At 44.9% G+C, this 19,214-nt stretch overlaps 1 protein-coding gene across 1 annotated transcript in view; it reads left to right on the top strand.

The window, feature by feature from the left end:
* Nucleotides 1-1,490: 1,490 nt before the first annotated feature.
* The window catches only part of LOC107125734 (zinc finger protein 585B-like), a 33,690-nt gene continuing 15,966 nt past the window's right edge, over nt 1,491-19,214 (top strand). Inside the window, exons 1-4 of the mRNA XM_015429187.1 lie at nt 1,491-1,530; nt 3,783-3,926; nt 8,337-8,429; nt 8,846-10,890. Of these exons, the coding sequence (XP_015284673.1) occupies nt 1,491-1,530; nt 3,783-3,926; nt 8,337-8,429; nt 8,846-10,890 (2,322 nt within the window). The remainder of the gene's footprint in view (nt 1,531-3,782; nt 3,927-8,336; nt 8,430-8,845; nt 10,891-19,214) is intronic.

The following is a 19,214-nucleotide window of genomic DNA, read 5'->3' as shown; positions in this document are numbered from 1 at the left end:
CAGCTTAGAGGGAATACTGGTTCCCACCCGTGGAGGGGGAGATTTGGAGGGGGGAGAGAGACCCCCCCACACCCACACACTCGCCTTCTGCCCCTCCGGCTCCGTCTCTTCCCCACCCGACGCCAGCAGGCTCTGGTTTTTTTGCTCTACGGGTCCCCCAGCAATGCAGCCTTTGCGCTTTGGGAAGGCGGTGGGGGTGGGTTGGTTTTTTTTTTGCCAAGTCGCGTTTGGGGAATTCTTGGAGATTTTTTTTTTTGGGGGGGGAGCGGCAGTCAGTTTATATTTTTTTAGCCAGTCAGTTTATAACATTTTTAAAAATATACTTAGATCTAAGAGCCACCTAGAACAGAAGATGAGAGGGGTCATAAACAAATCTAGAATACCTAGAACAGAAGATGAGAGGGGTCATAAACAAATCCTTCACACGCTTTTTGAGCAGTGCCGTCTACAGCATAAAAGCATTCCTAAAAATGAAGATATCAATCTAAAACGAAGGCCTTCATTACAAATTAGGGCTGCCAAGTCCCCCCGGGGGGCGGATAATCCCCCGCTTTGGAGGCCCAATTTCTGCCGCCGCGAAATCGAGCCCCGGGGGAAACCCCACCCCGGCGTGCACAGCTGGATGGGGGGGGGGCTACCAATATCTGAAGGCGTTTCAAGCCCCTTCCCTGGGAGTAAAGGCTGGAGAGCCTGGGACCTTTCAGTTGAGAAAAAGAGAGGGGGGGGCGATGACATGATACAGGTTTATCGAATTATGCACGGGGTGGGGAGAGTTGGCAAAGATCCATTTGACTCCCTCTCCCAAAAGAGATAGAACTCCAGGGCATCCAGTGAAGCTGAGGGTCAGTAGGTTCCCAATGGACAAAAGAAAACGCTGCTTTACGAGTGACTAAAATGCATGATTCACTGCCAGAGGATGTAGTGTTGGCCACAGCATTGAACAGCTTGAAAAGGGGATTAGATAGATTCATGGAGGATCAGTCTATCTCTGGCTACTACTGTCCCTGGTGACAGAGGGGAACCTCCACATTCAGGTTCCCAGAGCCAGGAGACAAAATCAAGGGAAGGCCTCTTTCCCCTACTGTTGACTCTCCAGAGGAGCTGGTTGGCCACTGTGTGGGGCAGGATGCTGGACTAGATGGACCCTCACTGGTCTGATCCGGCGGGGCTCCTCTGATGTTTTTTCTAGGGGAATGGCTCGGCCTCTGAGCGCTGTTCTCGGCCATCCAGAGAAACTGGTTGGCCACTCTGTGGTATGAGATGGTGGACTGGATGGACCATTGGTCTGATCCTGCAGAGCTCTTTTTCTGTCCTTAACCCCAGGATCTCGATTTGTGCTCTGACGCAAACCTGGAGAGAGAGAGTCATTCTGGGGACTGGAACAGAGATTCTGTGTGCGGCAAAAAAGGGTTTCCCAACTTTTGTCTTTTTCACACACACACCCAAGGCAGCAGCGGAAAGAATACCCCGATGCCTTCTTCGCTGTCTCCATGTGGTGGGGAGATAAGATCCACCATGAAGCCTCCTCAGGTAAGGGCGGGGCGATCACTGGGGAGACGGGGATGGTTTCTTTTCTGTCTGAAGGCTCACCGGATCGGGCACTTTGCCCTTGGTTCTGCTCAAAGGCTGTCTTGGATCACGTGTGCAGAGTGGCCCCAACAGGGACAATAAAGCAATTCTGGTTACCAGCCTCCAGGTGAGGCCTAGAAATCAAAACTGGTCTCCAGAATACAGAGATGGGGGCAGATGTTTTGGCATTACAGCCCTGCTGAGCTCCCCCCCCCCCCAATTCTATCCTCAACAAGCAACACTTCTCTTGAGGAATTTCATCAACTCATAGAAACTGAAATTTTCTAACATCAACAGGTCAAACTTAACATTTGCATTCTTCTCTTTCCAAACAGTCTGGTTATCCTTCATGATCAGCATCATTGCGGGGGGAAACCCAAAAAACATACCAATATATAAATCAGAAACAGACACCATTCTAGCTTCCTATTTTAACCTTTCTAACAACTTGGATTTATTTATTTTTATAGCCCTCCAAAGGGGAGTTTTTTTATTTTTTTTGCTTTTTCTACACACTGCAATTATAGGATGGGGGAAGGGATACTAATACCCTAAGGCTATTATTATGGGTGATGGGTAAAGGAAATCTAATACATATATCTACTTGATAAGGGAAGGAAGGCTACCATTCTAATCTATATCATCTACTGCATTTGGGGAAAGGGTGAAGACTAATACATGCCACGATCTGAGTAGTTGAAAAAATAATGTTTTTTAACCTAATATTACACGTTATATCCAGGTTTGATTCAATTATAATCGTACATATTTAATAGCTTAACACAATTACTGCTTTTAGTGCTATTGCCTTAGTTCTAGAGTCTTTTCTTCTTGCGTTTCTTCGTTTTCTGGCGTTTGGGGGCGACCTCTCCTTTCTCCGATCCAGATGATTCTGATGACGTGGAAGTTTGGCTTGTTGAATCCTGTGAGTAGGATTCTTCTTCTTCCTCCCCATCTGGTTTTAAATTATTTTCCTTCTGCTTCTTTTTTGTATTAAACATTTGATCCATAAATTTTTCCACTTTTGGAACAGAGTCAATTTTATATTTTTTGTCCTGGTAATTGAAACTCAGCCCTTCTGGGAATAGCCATCTATATGCAACTTGGATTTATCATTATACTGAAACTATCAATATCAAGTCTCTCTTAACATATACTAAATATATCATCACAAAATTCCTGTTCAAATAACGTCATGTTTTCTATTTTTTTTGTTCTTACTTTGAAGTCCTGTGGATTATTATATATTGTACCATCAAACACAAACCAAATCCCTTATACTTAAAAAAAAGAAAAAGGAAAAGGAGATTAATTTTTTCCCTATTCCTATTTCAAATTAAGATCTTCATTACAAGTGCTTATAGATTAAAAAAAAAAGTCTGTTTTTTGCCCTCAAAATTTGTTTAATGGATCCTTAATCCCAGTCTCTTCCCGGCCACTTTCCCCCCTCTTCCTTAATTTTGGGAGAAATTTAAAGGGGCTTTCTACGGAGGTCTTTTCAAATTAATAGTTGCGTTCACACTTACCCACGGTACAGTTCTTGTCCTCCTCGCTGTTATGTTGAAATTCAGTTCTCTTTAAAACGGTTGTTCACAGTTTAGCAAATATGCTGGAACTGGATGCCAGTCTCGACTCTACTGATTCTGGAGGCTTCAGCAGAATCTTTTAAAGAGAAAAGAGATGCTTCCTCGGGTCCTTTGAGCCCAGCCCCTCTCCCGTCAGGTCTGGTCATTAACGCCAAGTTATTCAGATTGATTGATGTGATCAGTCCACTGATATTTTTTTGGGGGGGGGGGAACTACTTGGGAAGATTGCTGTCTCCTGGGAGACCAGCCTGGCTTTCATTAGGACTAAGCCCTAGGGAAAAGGCAGACTAAGACGTGAATGTGGTTCCCCTCTTCTTTCCCTCACCCGGCCAGCTCGAAGTTTCACACGCCTTTTTGCTCCCTTATCAGCCTTTCACACACACACACACACACACACACACACACACACACACACACTGAATAATGCACTCCCAGTCTGCTTTCAAAGCACTTCAACAACCGTCTCCAAGCAGATTCTGCCATTTCGCCCACTAGATTCCAGTTGCAAAGCGAACCGGAAGTGGGTGGAGAGTGTATTACTCAGCCTGGGCGAAAACAGTTTCAGTCACACCCTCAAGGGCGGGCTCCCCCTCTCCCACCCGTGGCCGCTGTCTTCCCTCTCTTTAGGACATGACAGGAACGAGTCCTCCAGCTCTGCCACTCCCTCGGCCGCTCCCTCCGCTGATCTGCCCATCTCCCTGTTTGGAAGCAGCTCCGCAGACTGCCTCATGCTCTCCCCGGGAGGGCATCGATCCCTCTTGCCCCCACCCAGTAGGCAGTTCAAGCAGGAAGGGTGTAAAAAAACTTTGTGTCTCCTTCAGCACCCTGGAGGGCAAGCCCTGGCTCTCCTCTCGGCCGAATATCAGTGTGCTTCTGTGTGCTCCAATCCTCCTCTCTCCGGAAGCGCCTTCCTCCTAGAGGCCGAGCAGAGAGGACGGAGGAGGAGGAAGCCAGAGCAGGTGGCCGTGGGGTAGCCCCCTGTGAGTGCCGGCCGCCTCTCTGTCCCCAGAGAATACCCCAAGGAGAGCTGGGAAGGGAAAACCTCGGGGCCCCAATCCCCTCCTGGTTCCTGCTATTCATGAATTGTTGTTGTTTTTTTAAATCTACCCTCAAAGTGTAGAGTTTGTTTTTTCGTAACAGATAAACCGAACATACACACATATAACACAAACGGGGGTATCAATTGCTTATGTTTCCAATAATTGCCTTTTAGATATTCTCTATCTAATATAATATCACATATTATTTTCTATGAGCTCGCATTTTTGTATCTTAAAACCAACATCTGTACCTGCTATCTCAATGATCTAACCTCTACTTTGTTCTAGGGATTACATTTTTAGTTTACAATCGTTTGCACTACTATGCCAATTATAAAAGCACCTCCATGTGTTCTGAAATGTGTAGTTTGTGGATCCTCTTATCAACAGAGTCAATTTATCACTTTCCGCTGTTTCCATCAGTTTTTGTATATATTCTTGCTTTTTTGGTACATCTTGTGCCTTCCAGTATTTGGCATATAACATTCTTGCCGCTGTAGTAAAGTAGATAATTAAATATCTGTTGCTTTTTTCAAAGTCTTTACGTAGTATACTCAGAAGCATTACTTTGGGTGTAAATGGAATTGTACATTCCACTATCTTCTGCATTATTGCATGAATCCATCTTCAGTATCTCTTAGTTACATCAGTGGCTATTAGCCACAAGGTATAGATAGGGGCTCTGTGGCAAGGGATGCTCTGTCTTCTTGGTGCTTGGGGGGGGGGGTCAACAGTGGGAGGGCTTCTAATGTCCTGGCCCCACTGGTGGACCTCCTGATGGCAACTGGTATTTCTGGCCACTGTGTGACACAGAGTGTTGGACTGGATGGGCCTTTGGCCTGATCCAACATTGGCGCCTCTTATGTTCTTCTTATGTACATCACAATGCCACCACATATGATAAAAGGATCTTCAGGAATCGTTTTAATACCCATGTTTGGCTTTATTTCTCAAGAACCAATTTCCCAGGGATGGGAAGAGTAACTTTCTTCTTCCTCCTCTTCCAGGATCCGGTGTCCTTTGAGGAGGTGGCCGTGAGTTTCACCCTGGGGGAGTGGGCCCTGCTGCGCCCGGCCCAGAGAGCGCTCTACAAGGAGGTCATGCTGGAGAACTTTGGAAACGTGGCCTCTCTGGGTGAGGAGGAGCCTTCTCTCCTTCACACTGTTGAGTGTGGCTAAGAGTCTTCTCTGTTCGTAGTTGCTGTTGAGGAAGGATGTGGTCAGTCCCTTTGGCTGAGTAATGCCGTCCAGTCTGCACATCTGGCAAGGGTCCGGGGTTCTCCGTGCACACGAGTGAGGCTCCCTTCTAGCAGTCCTTGGGCCCCGTGAGAGGGCGTCAGAAGGGGTGCCAAGAGATGCTGGGTTGGGCTTTCCTCCAGGCCGGTCTTACCTCACCTGTTCTGCGGTGTGACCGTGGAGGACACACGGCTGGCTTCTCTGCCGGTTTCGTAAGTTCTCAGCTCTCAAGCAGGACGCCATAGAAAGCCTAGACTGATCGTTCTGAGGGACTTCCAACATCCCCGTTGAGGGTTCTTTACCAGGGCTGGCCCTGGATTTTGTAGCCTCTTCCATTGCCATGGGCCTCCCTTCAGTTGGTAAGGGCTGAACACATCGAAAAGGTCACACGTTGAGCTTAATCCTTTCAGGGAAGATTAGTCTCTGAGGCTGGAGGGTTGGGCTATACCTCGATCTGACCACTATCTGCTCAAGGCAGGGAGGATACGGCTCCAATACTTACAGGGAAGGTGATGGTGTAAAATGGTCTGTCCGTGGAGTCTCCTGGCTCCTACTGCATTCCCCAATGCTCTGGAGGGTTTTAGGTTTCCAGATGGATGCTCTGGTGGGATCATGGAGCACGAAGCTCCTAGAAATTCCTGAAAAGGTTACCCCTTTTGGATTTCTCTTACCTTGGAGTCAGAACCTGGCCCTGCCGGTTTACCAAGGAACAGGGAGACCTGAGAAGGGCCAAGAGATGTGGCCCAAGTGACCTTTAGACAGCTAGCAGAATAATTAAGAAGTGGAATTCACTGCCACGAGAAGTGGTGGTGTTTACATGCATACAAACCTTCAAGAGGGTATGGAATAAACACATGGAGGCGAGGTCCATCCATGGCTATTAACCACAAGGTACAGATGGAACACTCTGTCTGGGGAAGTGATGCTCCGTATTCTTGGCGCTTGAGGGACAACAGTGGGTGGGCTTCTGGAGTTCTGGCCCCACTGGTGGACCTCCTGAGGGCACCTGGGTTTTGGCCACTGGGTGCCACGGAGTAGCAGTTGGGTGACTTGGAGAGGGCCAGCAGACACCTATCCCAGCAATTTAAGATGTTTTAGCGTCTGCTGACTCCTGAATCTGACCCCGTCTTATTTCTCAGGAAGAAGAAATCAGTTGTGATGATTGTTCAAAATTTTTTGCTGATGGGCTCCTAATAACAGAAGAGAGGCCATCTGCTGGCAGAACACAGGCCCAGGGGATGAGCTTTGAACTGATTGCTAGACTTCTCCTCCGTGAAACAACCTAATCCCCTTTGAAAGCTGTTTATTCCTGCGGCCCTCACTACATCCCCTGGCAGCAAACTCCACCTTTTAATCACTCTCTGTGCAAAGTAGAACTGCTTCTTACGAGAGGAAGTGCCAGTTTGGTGTAGTGGTTAAGTGTGTAGTATAGGTGGGATTGTAAGGATTTCTTCTTCTGATTATTCATATTTTCTGGTTTTATAGTTTTTCTCCTAAGTAACATTTTCTTAAAATGTAAAAGGTAAAGGTTCCCTTGCTCGAAAGCCAGTCGAATCCGACTCTAGGGTTGTGGTACTCATCTCTGTTTCAAAGCCGAAGAGCCGAAGACGTTTCCGTGGTCATGTGGGCGGCATGACTAAACCCCAAGGCGCATGGAACGCTGTTACCTTCCCACCGAAGTGGTCCCTATTTATCTACTTGCAATTTCTTGCTTTCGAACTGCTAGGTTGGCAGGAGCTGGAACTAGAGACAGGAGCTCACTCCATCATGCAGCACTCAGGTCTCGAACTGCTGAACTACTGACCTTCCACAGCCTGCAGTTCAGCGTCTTAACCACTTAAATAGTAGGACTTCCTCTGGTAGGTTAGATTAATTTTCTAGCTGATGTTAGCAGACAAGACAATAACATTCTTTTGGTATAGAAGACTGGTATAAACTTCATGGGTTTTTTTTTGTTTAGGGTAAAACCTTGCCGTGTCTGGGTCAAAAAGGATTTTAGCTCCGTATCAGGGGAAAACACCTTTGTTTGGGTATAGAGAATCCCTGGCAAATATTATTCAGGTTAGGTTAAGTAAACACTTAGATATTATGTAGGGACACCTTTCTTTAAATTTGACCTATAAGGGGATTCTTATTCAAAGGATGTGTGATTCTTTGCAACCAATTATGCTTTTTGAATGTTACCTTCATGATGATGTCATTCCAACTGTTTTCAGGTCTCTTGATTGCAATTGAAATACTAAGACCTGCCTCCTCATCTTGACTTCATTTTACTGGGAATCTGTTTGTATAACAAGTGTGCGGACTCTAATCTGGGAGGACCGGGTTTGATTCCCCACTCCTCCATTTGCAGCTGATGGATGACCTTGGGCCAGCCATAGTTCTGACAAGAGCTGTTCTTGAAAAAGAGCGGTTTCTGTCAAGAGCTCTCTCAGCCCCACCTACCTCACAGGGTGTCTGTTGTGGGGAGGAGAAGGGAAAGAAGTTTGAAAGCCGCTCTGAGACTCTGAGTGAAGGGCAGGGTAGATAGAAATCCATTCTCTTCTCTCTCCTCACTAAGGCCAGGGGGGACCAGCAGCCAGAGACGTTTTGTATTATATTTCTGTCATCATTTCTGTTAGATTTTGATACCTCTGACTTCCTTTGGGATTGGATTTACCACTGAAAAGCAGGGTTAAAATCAAAAGAACTAAGCATCCACTGATTCTTTTGAGGAAGGACTGAAAGCTCCCTGGGGGACCATTTCCTCTCCTGATCATTGGCCCCTCTGCCCATCCAGTACTCCACCCCACAACTCTTCCTTGCCTGTTATGCCTGCAGAGAGAGATTCAAGCTGGCTTGGAAGGGCCAAAATGCTGCACACGGAGTAAAATTCTAATGTTCTGCTCTTTTTTCATGATAAAAAGGACCCGTGAGCGCCAAGCCTGACCTGATCTCCTGGCTGGAAGGAGAAGATGAGCATCTCTTCCTGTTCTCAGCTGAAGAGGAGGGACTGAAAGGTCTGTGTTGGGACGGTGTGTTGCTTCTTCCTTCCTAGGGCGGGTGGGTTTCTTCTGTGATCTTCCTTATCCTAAGAGCTGGTTCTCCTCCAGAGAGCTGGGGTGAGTGGCGAATGCTGAAAAGGTGCCTGTGGAGGTTGGAGAGTAAATAACTAAGCGATCTGTAGCCTGCAGCACTGCTTGAGGAGAGCCTAACGGGCTCGTGGCTTCATTTTTCAGAAGCTCCTCAGAACTACAGATCCATCAGTACACTAAAAAATATCGCAGGACCAGATTAACAAGAAAGGGTTTTGAAAGTTTTTCTAGACACCAAGCCGTTGAATTGTGGCACTCTCAACCACAGTTAATTAAATTTGTTCGCTAATGTTCCTGATCCATTGTTCACAGTCTTCATGACGAGTCTCTCTTTCTTTCAGACAGCGGTATGGGGAGAATTCACAGAGGCGCAAAAAAATGCCTAGACAGTGCAAAAAGCTTCAGCTGGAGTGACAATCCTATTTCCCACCAGAGAGCTCATACAGGGGAGAAACCATATCAATGCCTTGAATCTAGCAGCAGCTTCAGTCGCAGAAAAAAACTTATTTACCATCAGAGAATTCACAAAGGGCTGAATGCTAATAGATGCCTGGAGTGTGGAAAAGGCTTTCGGTGCAAGGCTAAGTTAACTTCACATCAGAGAATTCATACAGGGAAGAAACCATATAAATGCCTGGAGTGTGGAAAGTGCTTTACTAGGAAAGGAAGCTTTACTCACCATAAAAGAACTCATACAGGGGTGAAACCCTATAAACATCTGGAGTGTGGAAAAAGCTTTCGGAGGAATAATATATTAACTTTCCATCAAAGAACTCACACAGGTGAGAAACCATATAAATGTTTGAAGTGTGGAAAAAGCTTTTCAAGGAAGAATAGTTTAACTTCTCATCAAAGAATTCACACAGGGGAGAACCCATATAAATGCCAGGAATGTGGAAAAGTCTTCAGTCACAAGAGAAATCTTACTTACCATGAAAGCATTCATACAGGAGAAAAACCATATAAATGTTTGAAGTGTGGAAAAAGCTTTTCAAGGAAGAATAGTTTAACTTCCCACCAAAGAATTCACACAGGGGAGAAACCATATAAATGCCTAGAATGTGGGGAAAGCTTTTCATGGAAGAAGATTCTAACATTCCATCAACGAATTCACACAGGGGAGAAACCATATAAATGCCCGGAATGTGGGAAAAGCTTTTCACGGAGGTTTACTCTAACTTCCCATCAACGAATTCACACAGGGGAGAACCCATATAAATGCCTGGAATGTGGGAAAAGCTTTTCACGGAGGTTTACTCTAACTTCCCATCAACGAATACACACAGGGGAGAAACCATATAAATGCCTGGAATGTGGCAAAAGTTTTTCATGGAAGGATACTCTAACTTCCCATCAACGAATTCACACAGGGGAGAACCCACATAACTGCCTGGAGTGTGGAAAGTTCTTTAGTTGCAAAAGAAGCCTTGTTGACCATGAAAGAATACATACAGGGGAGAAACCATATAAATGTCTGGAATGTGGGGAAAGCTTTCCACGGAAGGATACTTTAACATCCCATCAAAGAATTCACAAAGTGGAGAATCCATATAAATGCCTGGAATGTGGGAAAAGCTTTTCACGGAAGGATACGTTAACTTCCCACAAAAGAATTCACACAGGGGAGAAACCATATAAATGCCTGGAATGTGGGAAAAGCTTTGCACGGAAGGATAATCTAACTTCCCATCAACTAATTCACACAGGTAAGAACCCATATAAATGCCCGGAGTGTGGAAAGGGCTTTAGTAGCAAAGGAAGCCTTACTTCCCATGAAAGAATTCACACAGGGGAGAAACCATATAAATGCCTGGAATGTGGGAAAAGCTTTCCACGGAAGGATACCCTAACTTCCCATCAACGAATTCACAAAGGGGAGAACCCATATAAATGCCTGGAGTGTGGAAACTGCTTTAGTCGCAAAGGAACCCTTCTTGACCATGAAAGAATACATACAGGGGAGAAACCATATAAATGTCTAGAATGTGGGAAAAGCTTTGCACGGAAAAATACTCTAACTTTCCATCAACGGATTCACACAGGGGAGAAACCATATAAATGCCTGGAATGTGGGAAAAGCTTTCCACGGAAGGATACCCTAACTTCCCATCAACGAATTCACAAAGGGGAGAACCCATATAAATGCCTGGAGTGCGGAAAGTGCTTTAGTAGCAGAGGAGGCCTTACTTACCATGAAAGAATTCATACAGGGGAGAAACCATATAAATGTCTAGAATGTGGGAAAAGCTTTGCACGGAAAAATACTCTAACTTTCCATCAACGGATTCACACAGGGGAGAAACCATATAAATGCCTGGAATGTGGGAAAAGCTTTTCACGGAAGGATACTCTAACTTCCCATCAAAGAATTCACGATTTTGTTTCAGTACAAAAGAAGGATTCCAATCTAGTTATCTGAAGAAGTGAGCTGTGACTCACGAAAGCTCATCCCCTGGTACAAATTTCGTGAGTTTTTCAGGTGCTACCATGCCCTTGCTCTTTTCTACTGGTACAGACAGATAAACACGACTACCCATTGCATTCTATTTCATATCTTCTGTGAAAAGCTAGAATTGTGGGAGTCTTCCTCTCTGTGTTGGGCAGGACATTTCCCCAAGTGGGAGCCACATGAGCCAATCATTCTGTACGTGTTGCTCTCAGCCTCACCCATGCACAGTCTCGTCTTTGCACAGATGAGCAATGCAGTTGTAATCGATCGTATTGAGAAAAGGAGTCCTGTAGCTCTGTATACCTGAAGCCCTGAAATACTTTGCCAATACCGGCCAGCCCCTTGATATAAACTGAAAATCTAAACAATGTCTAAAGGAGCAACTCAGATTTCTCCCAGATTCATTCCGTGCCTCTCCTCGAATTGTAATCAATCTCCGACATTCTGTACCAGCTGGAGATGCTGACTTCAAGGGTGGGCCCACGCAGAGGACATTATGGTAGACTGGCTGCCTGGTTTCTGTGTTTTTGATTTTCATTGTGTGTATTGATTCTATTCTGAGCATTCGTGTCTCTAATATTTCCTGTATTAGGAGGAGAATCAATCGTCGTGCTTCAGTAAACGAGGGTGCAGGAAAAATATTGGGTTGTTCATTTAGTTAACAAGTAACATCTTACCCAGGGTCCTGGAGAAATAATTTTTAATTTTGGGGTTAATAATGGTGATAGTATTTTCTTATGGGCTTCATGAGTTATTTATAAGGCCTCTCTTGGCTTTCTGTAATTGGGAAAATCTTCCTTTAGCTGAACGGGCCAACCACACGGTTAAGGGCTGCCTCCTCTGTGGAGAGGTCCGGCTGCTCTCATGGACTCGGCCCCAAAGAAAGTGAACTTCCTACTGGCTGCTCTGACTGTTGTCATACCTGTTTCTCAACCCACTGACCAGATCAGGTGGGTCAGAAAAAGGCACTTTTCCTGCAGCCTCCAGAAGTTACTGTTTCCTTTTTGAAAGGGGGGCGGGGCGAGAAGAGACTTTACCCACGCATTATCTCTCCTGCTAGAACTATTAGTATTTGTAAGAACGTAAGCTGAGGTATTGTCTTGCTGTATCGATTCCCTGCCCCCCCTTTCCTGGGTGTTCTCTGCATAGAGGGGGGAGAACGTTAAAACACCAAAAGAAGGTTTTGCTGTCCTCATTCCTTCACCGAAAAAAATGCATTTCTTCAGACAGGGTTCTGAAGAAGTCATTTTGAATGTTCAGAGAAATCAATTGATTAGGGGGTTAGGGTTGCCGGAACAGATATTGGTTACCGGAACAAAAAATGGCTGCAATGAATGCGTGATTATTCTCGTGTAATCTGTGACGATGGGCATGATATGTGATTTGACAGTGAATTTGGAATGAGCCAACAGATAAATCCTGAGGATCCGTGCATTGGAACAAAATTTTTTTGCAATGGCAATTCTACAAAGCGGTGACTGATTTTTGTGCTACAATCTGTGGCCATCAACACAATATATGACTTCATGGTGAACTTGTGTGACCCAACAGCAAAATCCTGAGGGTCTTTGAGGTTCCTCACTTTGGAACCACATTTTTGTCCCATGGTGGTGCCACAAAGAGATGAATGTGAGATTTTTGTGGTGTTGCCTATAGACTAAGACGTGATCTTCAATATAACAGTGGCTTTATTTTATTTCAATATAAAGAGTCCACTGAGGTGGGGCAAAAGAGCTGGAGTATTCCATATGGGTTTTTTTTTTTTTTTTTCAATTTTCCCAGAGTGATTGGAGGGCCTGAAGCAGCCAGTAGCTTACCTCAGAATGACTCCAGCTTTTCTGTAAAACTACACATTGATATTGTCGGGCAGGGGTGTCGAACTCATTTATTATGAGGACCGGATCTGACTTAGATGAGAGCTTGTTGGGCCGAGCCATGTGTGTCATAAAATGGAATGCCAGGTAGCATAGATATAAACGTTAAATAAAACATGTCTCCTGTTTATGATTGAGGCAGCCAGGCCAGGAAGCGAACTCTGGCTGGGTTCCCTCCATCCCCCTGGGAGAAGGAGGGGGAGGAGCCTCAGCCAATGCTTTACCAGACTCAATCGCACGGGAGAAGCTTGCCTATCTATCTCTCCTGTGTGGTTGAGAGAGTCTGGTAAAGTAAGCTGTGATGTAGCCACAGCAGCAGAACTGGAAAAGGAAGCAGGAAACAACCAGGGTCTCGCAGGCAGGATTGTAGCCCTACGATTGGCTGGTCCGGCCCCCAGACCACATGTTTGACACCCCTGTTCCAGAAACTCCTGAGGGGTGGAAAAACCACATGCCAACACAGAGCAGAGCTGCCACTTGATCCATCTTTAAGGGACTGGCTAGACAGAAGTCAGAAAAGACTGAGACCCTTTTCGGCTCGGATACAAGCCTTAACTTACATGTGCTATGGTTGCCAGCCTCCAGGTGGCACCTGGAGATCTGTTCTTGCAGTTGATCTTCAGACGGCCAAAATCAGTTCTCCTGGGGAAAATGGCTGCTTTGGAAGGTGGAGCCTGTGGCATTATACCTTCAAGGTGTCCCTCTCCTGCTCAAACCCTGCCCTATCCAGGCTCCACTTGAAAAATCTACAGATGTTTCCCAGCCCAGAGCTGGAAACCCCATAAACATTTAAATTCTTGGTAGATATACTTAATTGTTGTTGCATACACTGTGTCTTATGAGGAAATGTAATCTGCCTATGAGCTGTCATTCTATCCCTAAGTGAAACAGAAGTTACATTGGCATCACTAAAATTCTGGAAAGTGTTGGATCCGTGTTTTTTTCTGGCTGAGTCCCTGCTCCTAGCTTTGACACTGAATTTGGGGGAACCCCCTTAAAGAACTGGAGCAAGGGTGGCCAAACCGTGGCTTGGGAGCCACATGTGGCTCTTTCACACATATTGTGGCAGCTGGGAAAGCAAAGGGGAGGCATCACTTTTTCTCCCTCCTTCCCTCCCTCCCATCTATTTGCTTTCTTTGTTTCTATCTTTCCACCTCTTTCTTTCCACCTCTCTTTTTCTCTGTCTCTTAGACAAATAAATATCATTGGACAAATAAATATCATCAATATCTGTTTCTACCCCTTTTGTTTTTATTTTTGAGAATCTCATCTAATGCTAATTAAAAAGCAGATTTGCATATATTTTTTAAATAAAACCATGTGTGTAATATTTGTTTATGTCTTGCGGCTCTCAGACATCTGACCGGTTTCCGGTACGGCATGGTGACAGGCGGTTTTGGGTCGCTCCAAGCCGTCTGATCCCTTTTCACTCCTTTGGGAGCCTCCCGGTCACCGGGGGGACTCTGCCGGACCTCCCAGAGAGAGGTTTCGTTGCAGGGGGCGCGGTATCGGCCCCTTCCACAACTGGCGAATGCGGGGGGATGTCTGCTATTGCCCCAATGCGGGAGAGATCAGCAGAGTAGGACATGGCCGCCATGTTCTACCTAGCCACAGCCATCCGCTTTTAATCACGTTGGAAATAAACTTAGTACACAGTAACGCGGAAAAGAAAAAGAAGGGAAGTCTAAGGGCACTGAAAGAGGAGGAGGAAGAGATTAACGAAGATACAGAAATTGGAGAGTTATCCATAGAGCAATTTCAGAGACTACTTATGGAAGGGATACAAAAGGGGATTAAGGAAGCTTTTGAGAACTATACAAAAAACAAGCAGAAAGTGTACTCAAATCTGGAAAAAGATGAAGAGTTGGAGCAAAGCAGGCAGGATGTTACAGAGGAGCAGGACTGTGACTGAGAGAATGCGGTTTTTGATACACAACCTTCATTGACAATAAATGCGGAAAACTGTAAGGAGCAAAGAAGTAATTATGAGGAGACTATAAAGCCCGTTTACTTAAAGACTGGACTGAGAAAGAGGACCTCTCGAAAACATTTTGGTAAAAAAGCGGGAGAAACAGCAAAAAAGTGAACAAGCCAAGAGAAACTGATGAGAACTGGTGATGTTAAGTTTAAATTGGCAAGAAGAGACTCAAGAACTTTGGATCATAGCATGGAGGAAGCTGGCAAAAAAGAATAGAGATTGCAAGGTGTGGCACATCATTAGTGTAAACAAGAAGGTGAAAATATATAAAGAGAACAGACATCAGGCAATGGTTGTGGGGGGAAAAAGATTAATGATTTCTTGGAAAAAAATTATGATATTTGATTGGGGATAGTAATAATTATTTCTTCTGTATGATTTTGATCTGCATGAGAAATGAGATTAAGGACTGCTCAAATAGTAAGGCATTGATAAATGAATTTCATTTTGGTTGTGGGGGAAAAAGGTTATTGATTTCCTGGGGAAAAAATATGATATTTGATTGGGGATAGTAACAATTTATTTGTTCTGTATGATGTTGGTCTGAATGAGAATTGAGATTAAGGACTACTCAAATAATAAGGCATTGATAAATGAATTTCATTTTTAACCCATATGAGATAGGTGTTTAGTCATATTATGTGGAGGGTTAATATATAATAGATCCGATAACTGAAGAGTATTGTACATCTTTAATTATGGTTAAACTTACGCCTAAAATCATTAGGTAAAAATATGTATGATAACAAGAAAATGTTTTTTGTTTTGTTCAACTGTAAGGTATAAGTTATAAAAGCAATTGGTAAAGGTTGGTTGGAAACAGGACTCATGTGTTAGTGAAAATTGTGGAATATTGTCTGATAAGTTGTTGTTTAGAAGTTATGGTTCTCAGCTACGTGCCACTTATTCTTTGTATGTATAAATTCATATTGTGGCTTTTCTTCTTAAATAATACCCTTGTTTCTTTCCCCCCCCTCTTGTTTTAGTTTATGTCATTTTCAACCCATTTGATATATGTGAACAAGTTATTTTGAGGGTTAATAATAGTGGATTTGGTGAGTGCCTCAAAAATGGTGGCAAAAAGGTACTATTTAAAAAATAGAAAACAGTAATAATATAATGTTTAATTTATACTAGAAATCAGAATGTAGGTAGGTGGCTTTAGAGGTGAGATGGCTGATTTAATTTGACTGAATATGGCAAGTAAAACTCAAAAAGAAATTACTTTATAATAAAAAAATAGATAAGAAAATAAGCCTCCTCTAAGGAAAGTTGTTTAATGAAAGGTTTAATGAGCACTCTACATCTTTAAATATGGTAAAACTCTACATAGCAGTAACAACCTTAAATGGGAATTTATTAGGGGAAGAACAATTATGAGGAAACAATTCTAAGTTAGAGTAGACAGGGAAATACATTTTTTGGCTTGCTCAATAGTAAACAACATATATGAAATATGATAAAATAAAAGGTACAAGTTATAAAAATAATTGTTAAAGGTTGATAAAATGAAATTCAGATGTAAGTGAACATGGCTGTATAATCCTTTGATGAGTTGATGAATTTATGACAGTTGGTATATCCACTTTTCTTTTTGTTTGGAAAATAATAAAAATAGTTGCCAAAAAAAAGAAGAAGACATCTGACCTTTATTCTAGGTGGCTCTAACGTTGAGCAAGTTTGGCTACCCCTGAACTAGAGGATTTATGAAGATCCGACAGGTGCAAAAAACCCCTTCTTATTCCACTTTCTTTTTCAACATTAATTCCCAGCAGCAGAGATGCCCAAAAAATTTCTCTTGGAACCAATGGGCATAAAACCCAGTTTAGCTCCCGGTCTCGGGGTGGGGAGGGCCGCAGAATAATGGCCTGAGCCTGGGATGGGTGCCGGGGTGGGGGGGGGGGGAGTCTTCCTTTATGTGATTTGATGTCGTGAGACATCCCTTGGCCTTCCCTTTCTCTCCCGGGGCGTTTTGTAACCATTGTTCTCTATAGGCTGATTTAGTGTGAGCCAGCTCACAGGTTTTTAGCCTCTGGCTCACACATTGTTTGTCCTAGCTCCACTGCCCCCCCTCCCTCCCATCTATTTCCTTTCTTTGTTTCTCTCTTTCTTTCCACCTCTCTTTCTCTCTCTCTCTGAGACAAATATCATTGGACAAATAAATATCAATATCTGTTTCTCTACTCCTTTTGCTTTTATTTTTGGCACTCTCATCTAATGCTAATTTAAAAAAGCAAATCTGCATGTTTAAAAAAATAAAAACGGATAATACTTCTTCATGTCTGGCGAGGCGGCTCTCAGACATCTGAGGTTTATTCTAGGCAGCTCTTAACATTGAGCCAGTTTGGCTACCACTTTCCTTTTTAATTCGATCCAGGAGAGATGCCCCAAAAAAGTCTCCTGGAAGGGACAGGGTAAAAGCCGGAACGGGCATTAAACACACGATAGTACCGCAAAAAACAGTGGCGTGCATTACAGGCACTCCAGAACCATATTCTAGAAGTGGAAACAGGGAACTCTCACTCTTTTATTAACCCTTTCCAGGCCAAAATGCCTCCACAACAGCCTGGAACGGGCACTAAACACACAAGAGCACCGCAAAAAATGGTGGTATGCATTACGGGCACTCCAGAACAATATTCTAGGAGTGGAAACACGGAACTCTCACTCTTTTATTAACCCTTTCCAGGCCAAAATGCCTCCAGAACAGCCTGGGGACAGGGTAAAAAGCCGGAATGGACATTAAACACACAATAGTACTGCAAAAAACAGTGGCATACATTACAGGCCCTCCAGACCCATATTCTAGAAGTGGAAACAGGGAACTCTCACACTTTTATTAACCCTTTCCAGGCCAAAATGCCTCCGGAACGGCCCGGAACGGGCACTAAACACACAAGAGCACTGCAAAAAACAGTGGCATGCATCACAGGCACTCCAGAACAATATTCTAGTAGTGGAAACGGAACTCTCGCTCTTTTATTAACCCTTTCCAGGCCAAGATGCCTCCAGAACGGCCCGGAACGGACACTAAATACACAAGAGCACCGCAAAAAACAGTGGTATGCATTACAGGCCCTCCAAAACAATATTCTAGAAGTGGAAACAGGAAATGCTCACACTTTTATTAACCCTTTCCAGGCCAAAATGCCTCCAGAATAGCCTGGGATGGCCCGGAACGGTCCGGAATGGCCCGGAACGGGCACTAAACACACAAGAGCACCGCAAAAAATGGTGGCATGCATTACAGGCTCTTTTTTGCGGTGCTCTTGTGTGTTTAGTGCTCGTTCCGGGCCGTCACAGGCTGTTCTGGAGGCATTTTGGCCTGGAAAGGGTTAATAAAAGTGTGAGCGTTCCCTGTTTCCACTTCTAGAATATGGTTCTGGAGTGCCTGTAATGCATGCCACTGTTTTTTGCGGTGCTCTTGTGTGTTTAGTGCCCATTCCGGGCCCTTCCGGAGGCATTTTGGCCTGGAAAGGGTTAATAAAAGTGTGAGAGTTCCCTGTTTCCACTTCTAGAATATGGGTCTGGAGGGCCTGTAATGTATGCCACTGTTTTTTGCAGTACTATTGTGTGTTTAATGTCCATTCCGGCTTTTTACCCTGTCCCGTCATGGGACCGATTGGCATAAAACCCAGTTTAGCTCCTGGCCTCGGGTGGGGAGGGCCGCAGGACAAATAGCCCGAGCCTGGGATGTGTCTTCATGTATGCGATTTGATGTCGTGGGACATCCCTCCTTTCTCTCCCGGGGCGTTCTGTAACCAGTGTTCCCTCTAGGTTGAGTTCGTGTGAGCCAGCTCACAGTTATTTAGCCTCTGGCTCACACATTGGTTGTCTTCGCTCCGGGAGGAGGGCTCCAGAGCAGACTCATTTACGCAGCAGCCAAATCACCTGCTCAAGTCACAGCTGTCATGCCAGGAGCTCAGAGAGTAGCAGTTTTGCTCACACGACTCCACAGCTTAGCGGGAGCATCGTTTGCAACCCGCTCGAGCCTCTCCAAGGGTGAATCACTGCCCCCTATATATAGGGGGTAGTGGGCAAGGGTGTAGACTTTCCAATTTCCCGGGGGGGGGCTGGGGCTCGACCAGAGGCATTGCTTTGCTAGGAGCAAGGGTGGCTCCCGGGGGAGGCTGAGTACCTTCCTGAAAATTTCGGCGGGGGCTCACGCCCCGCCGCCCCCACGAAGATTACGCCTATGGTAGTGGGTGAATGCGGGGGAGTCCCCCGTCCTAGAGAGGCACGTGGTGGGGGGCGGGGGCGGGAACCTTTTCCGGCTTCGGCTCTTGCGAGAAGCCTCGTTTGAATTTCCCTGCCTGCAGCTTGAGTGCCCGGGAAGGAGCCGGTGAGCTCAAAGGGTTGGGGGGTTTTTTTTGGGGGGGGGCGGGGAGAAATAAGGCGGGGTAGGGGTG

Source organism: Gekko japonicus, unplaced genomic scaffold (assembly GCF_001447785.1).
Source record: "Gekko japonicus isolate JY-2015 unplaced genomic scaffold, Gekko_japonicus_V1.1 scaffold2906, whole genome shotgun sequence".
Classification (NCBI taxonomy): Eukaryota; Metazoa; Chordata; class Lepidosauria; order Squamata; family Gekkonidae; genus Gekko; species Gekko japonicus.
Note: the sequence above shows the minus strand (reverse complement) of the source record. Positions and strands in the feature narration are given on the sequence as shown.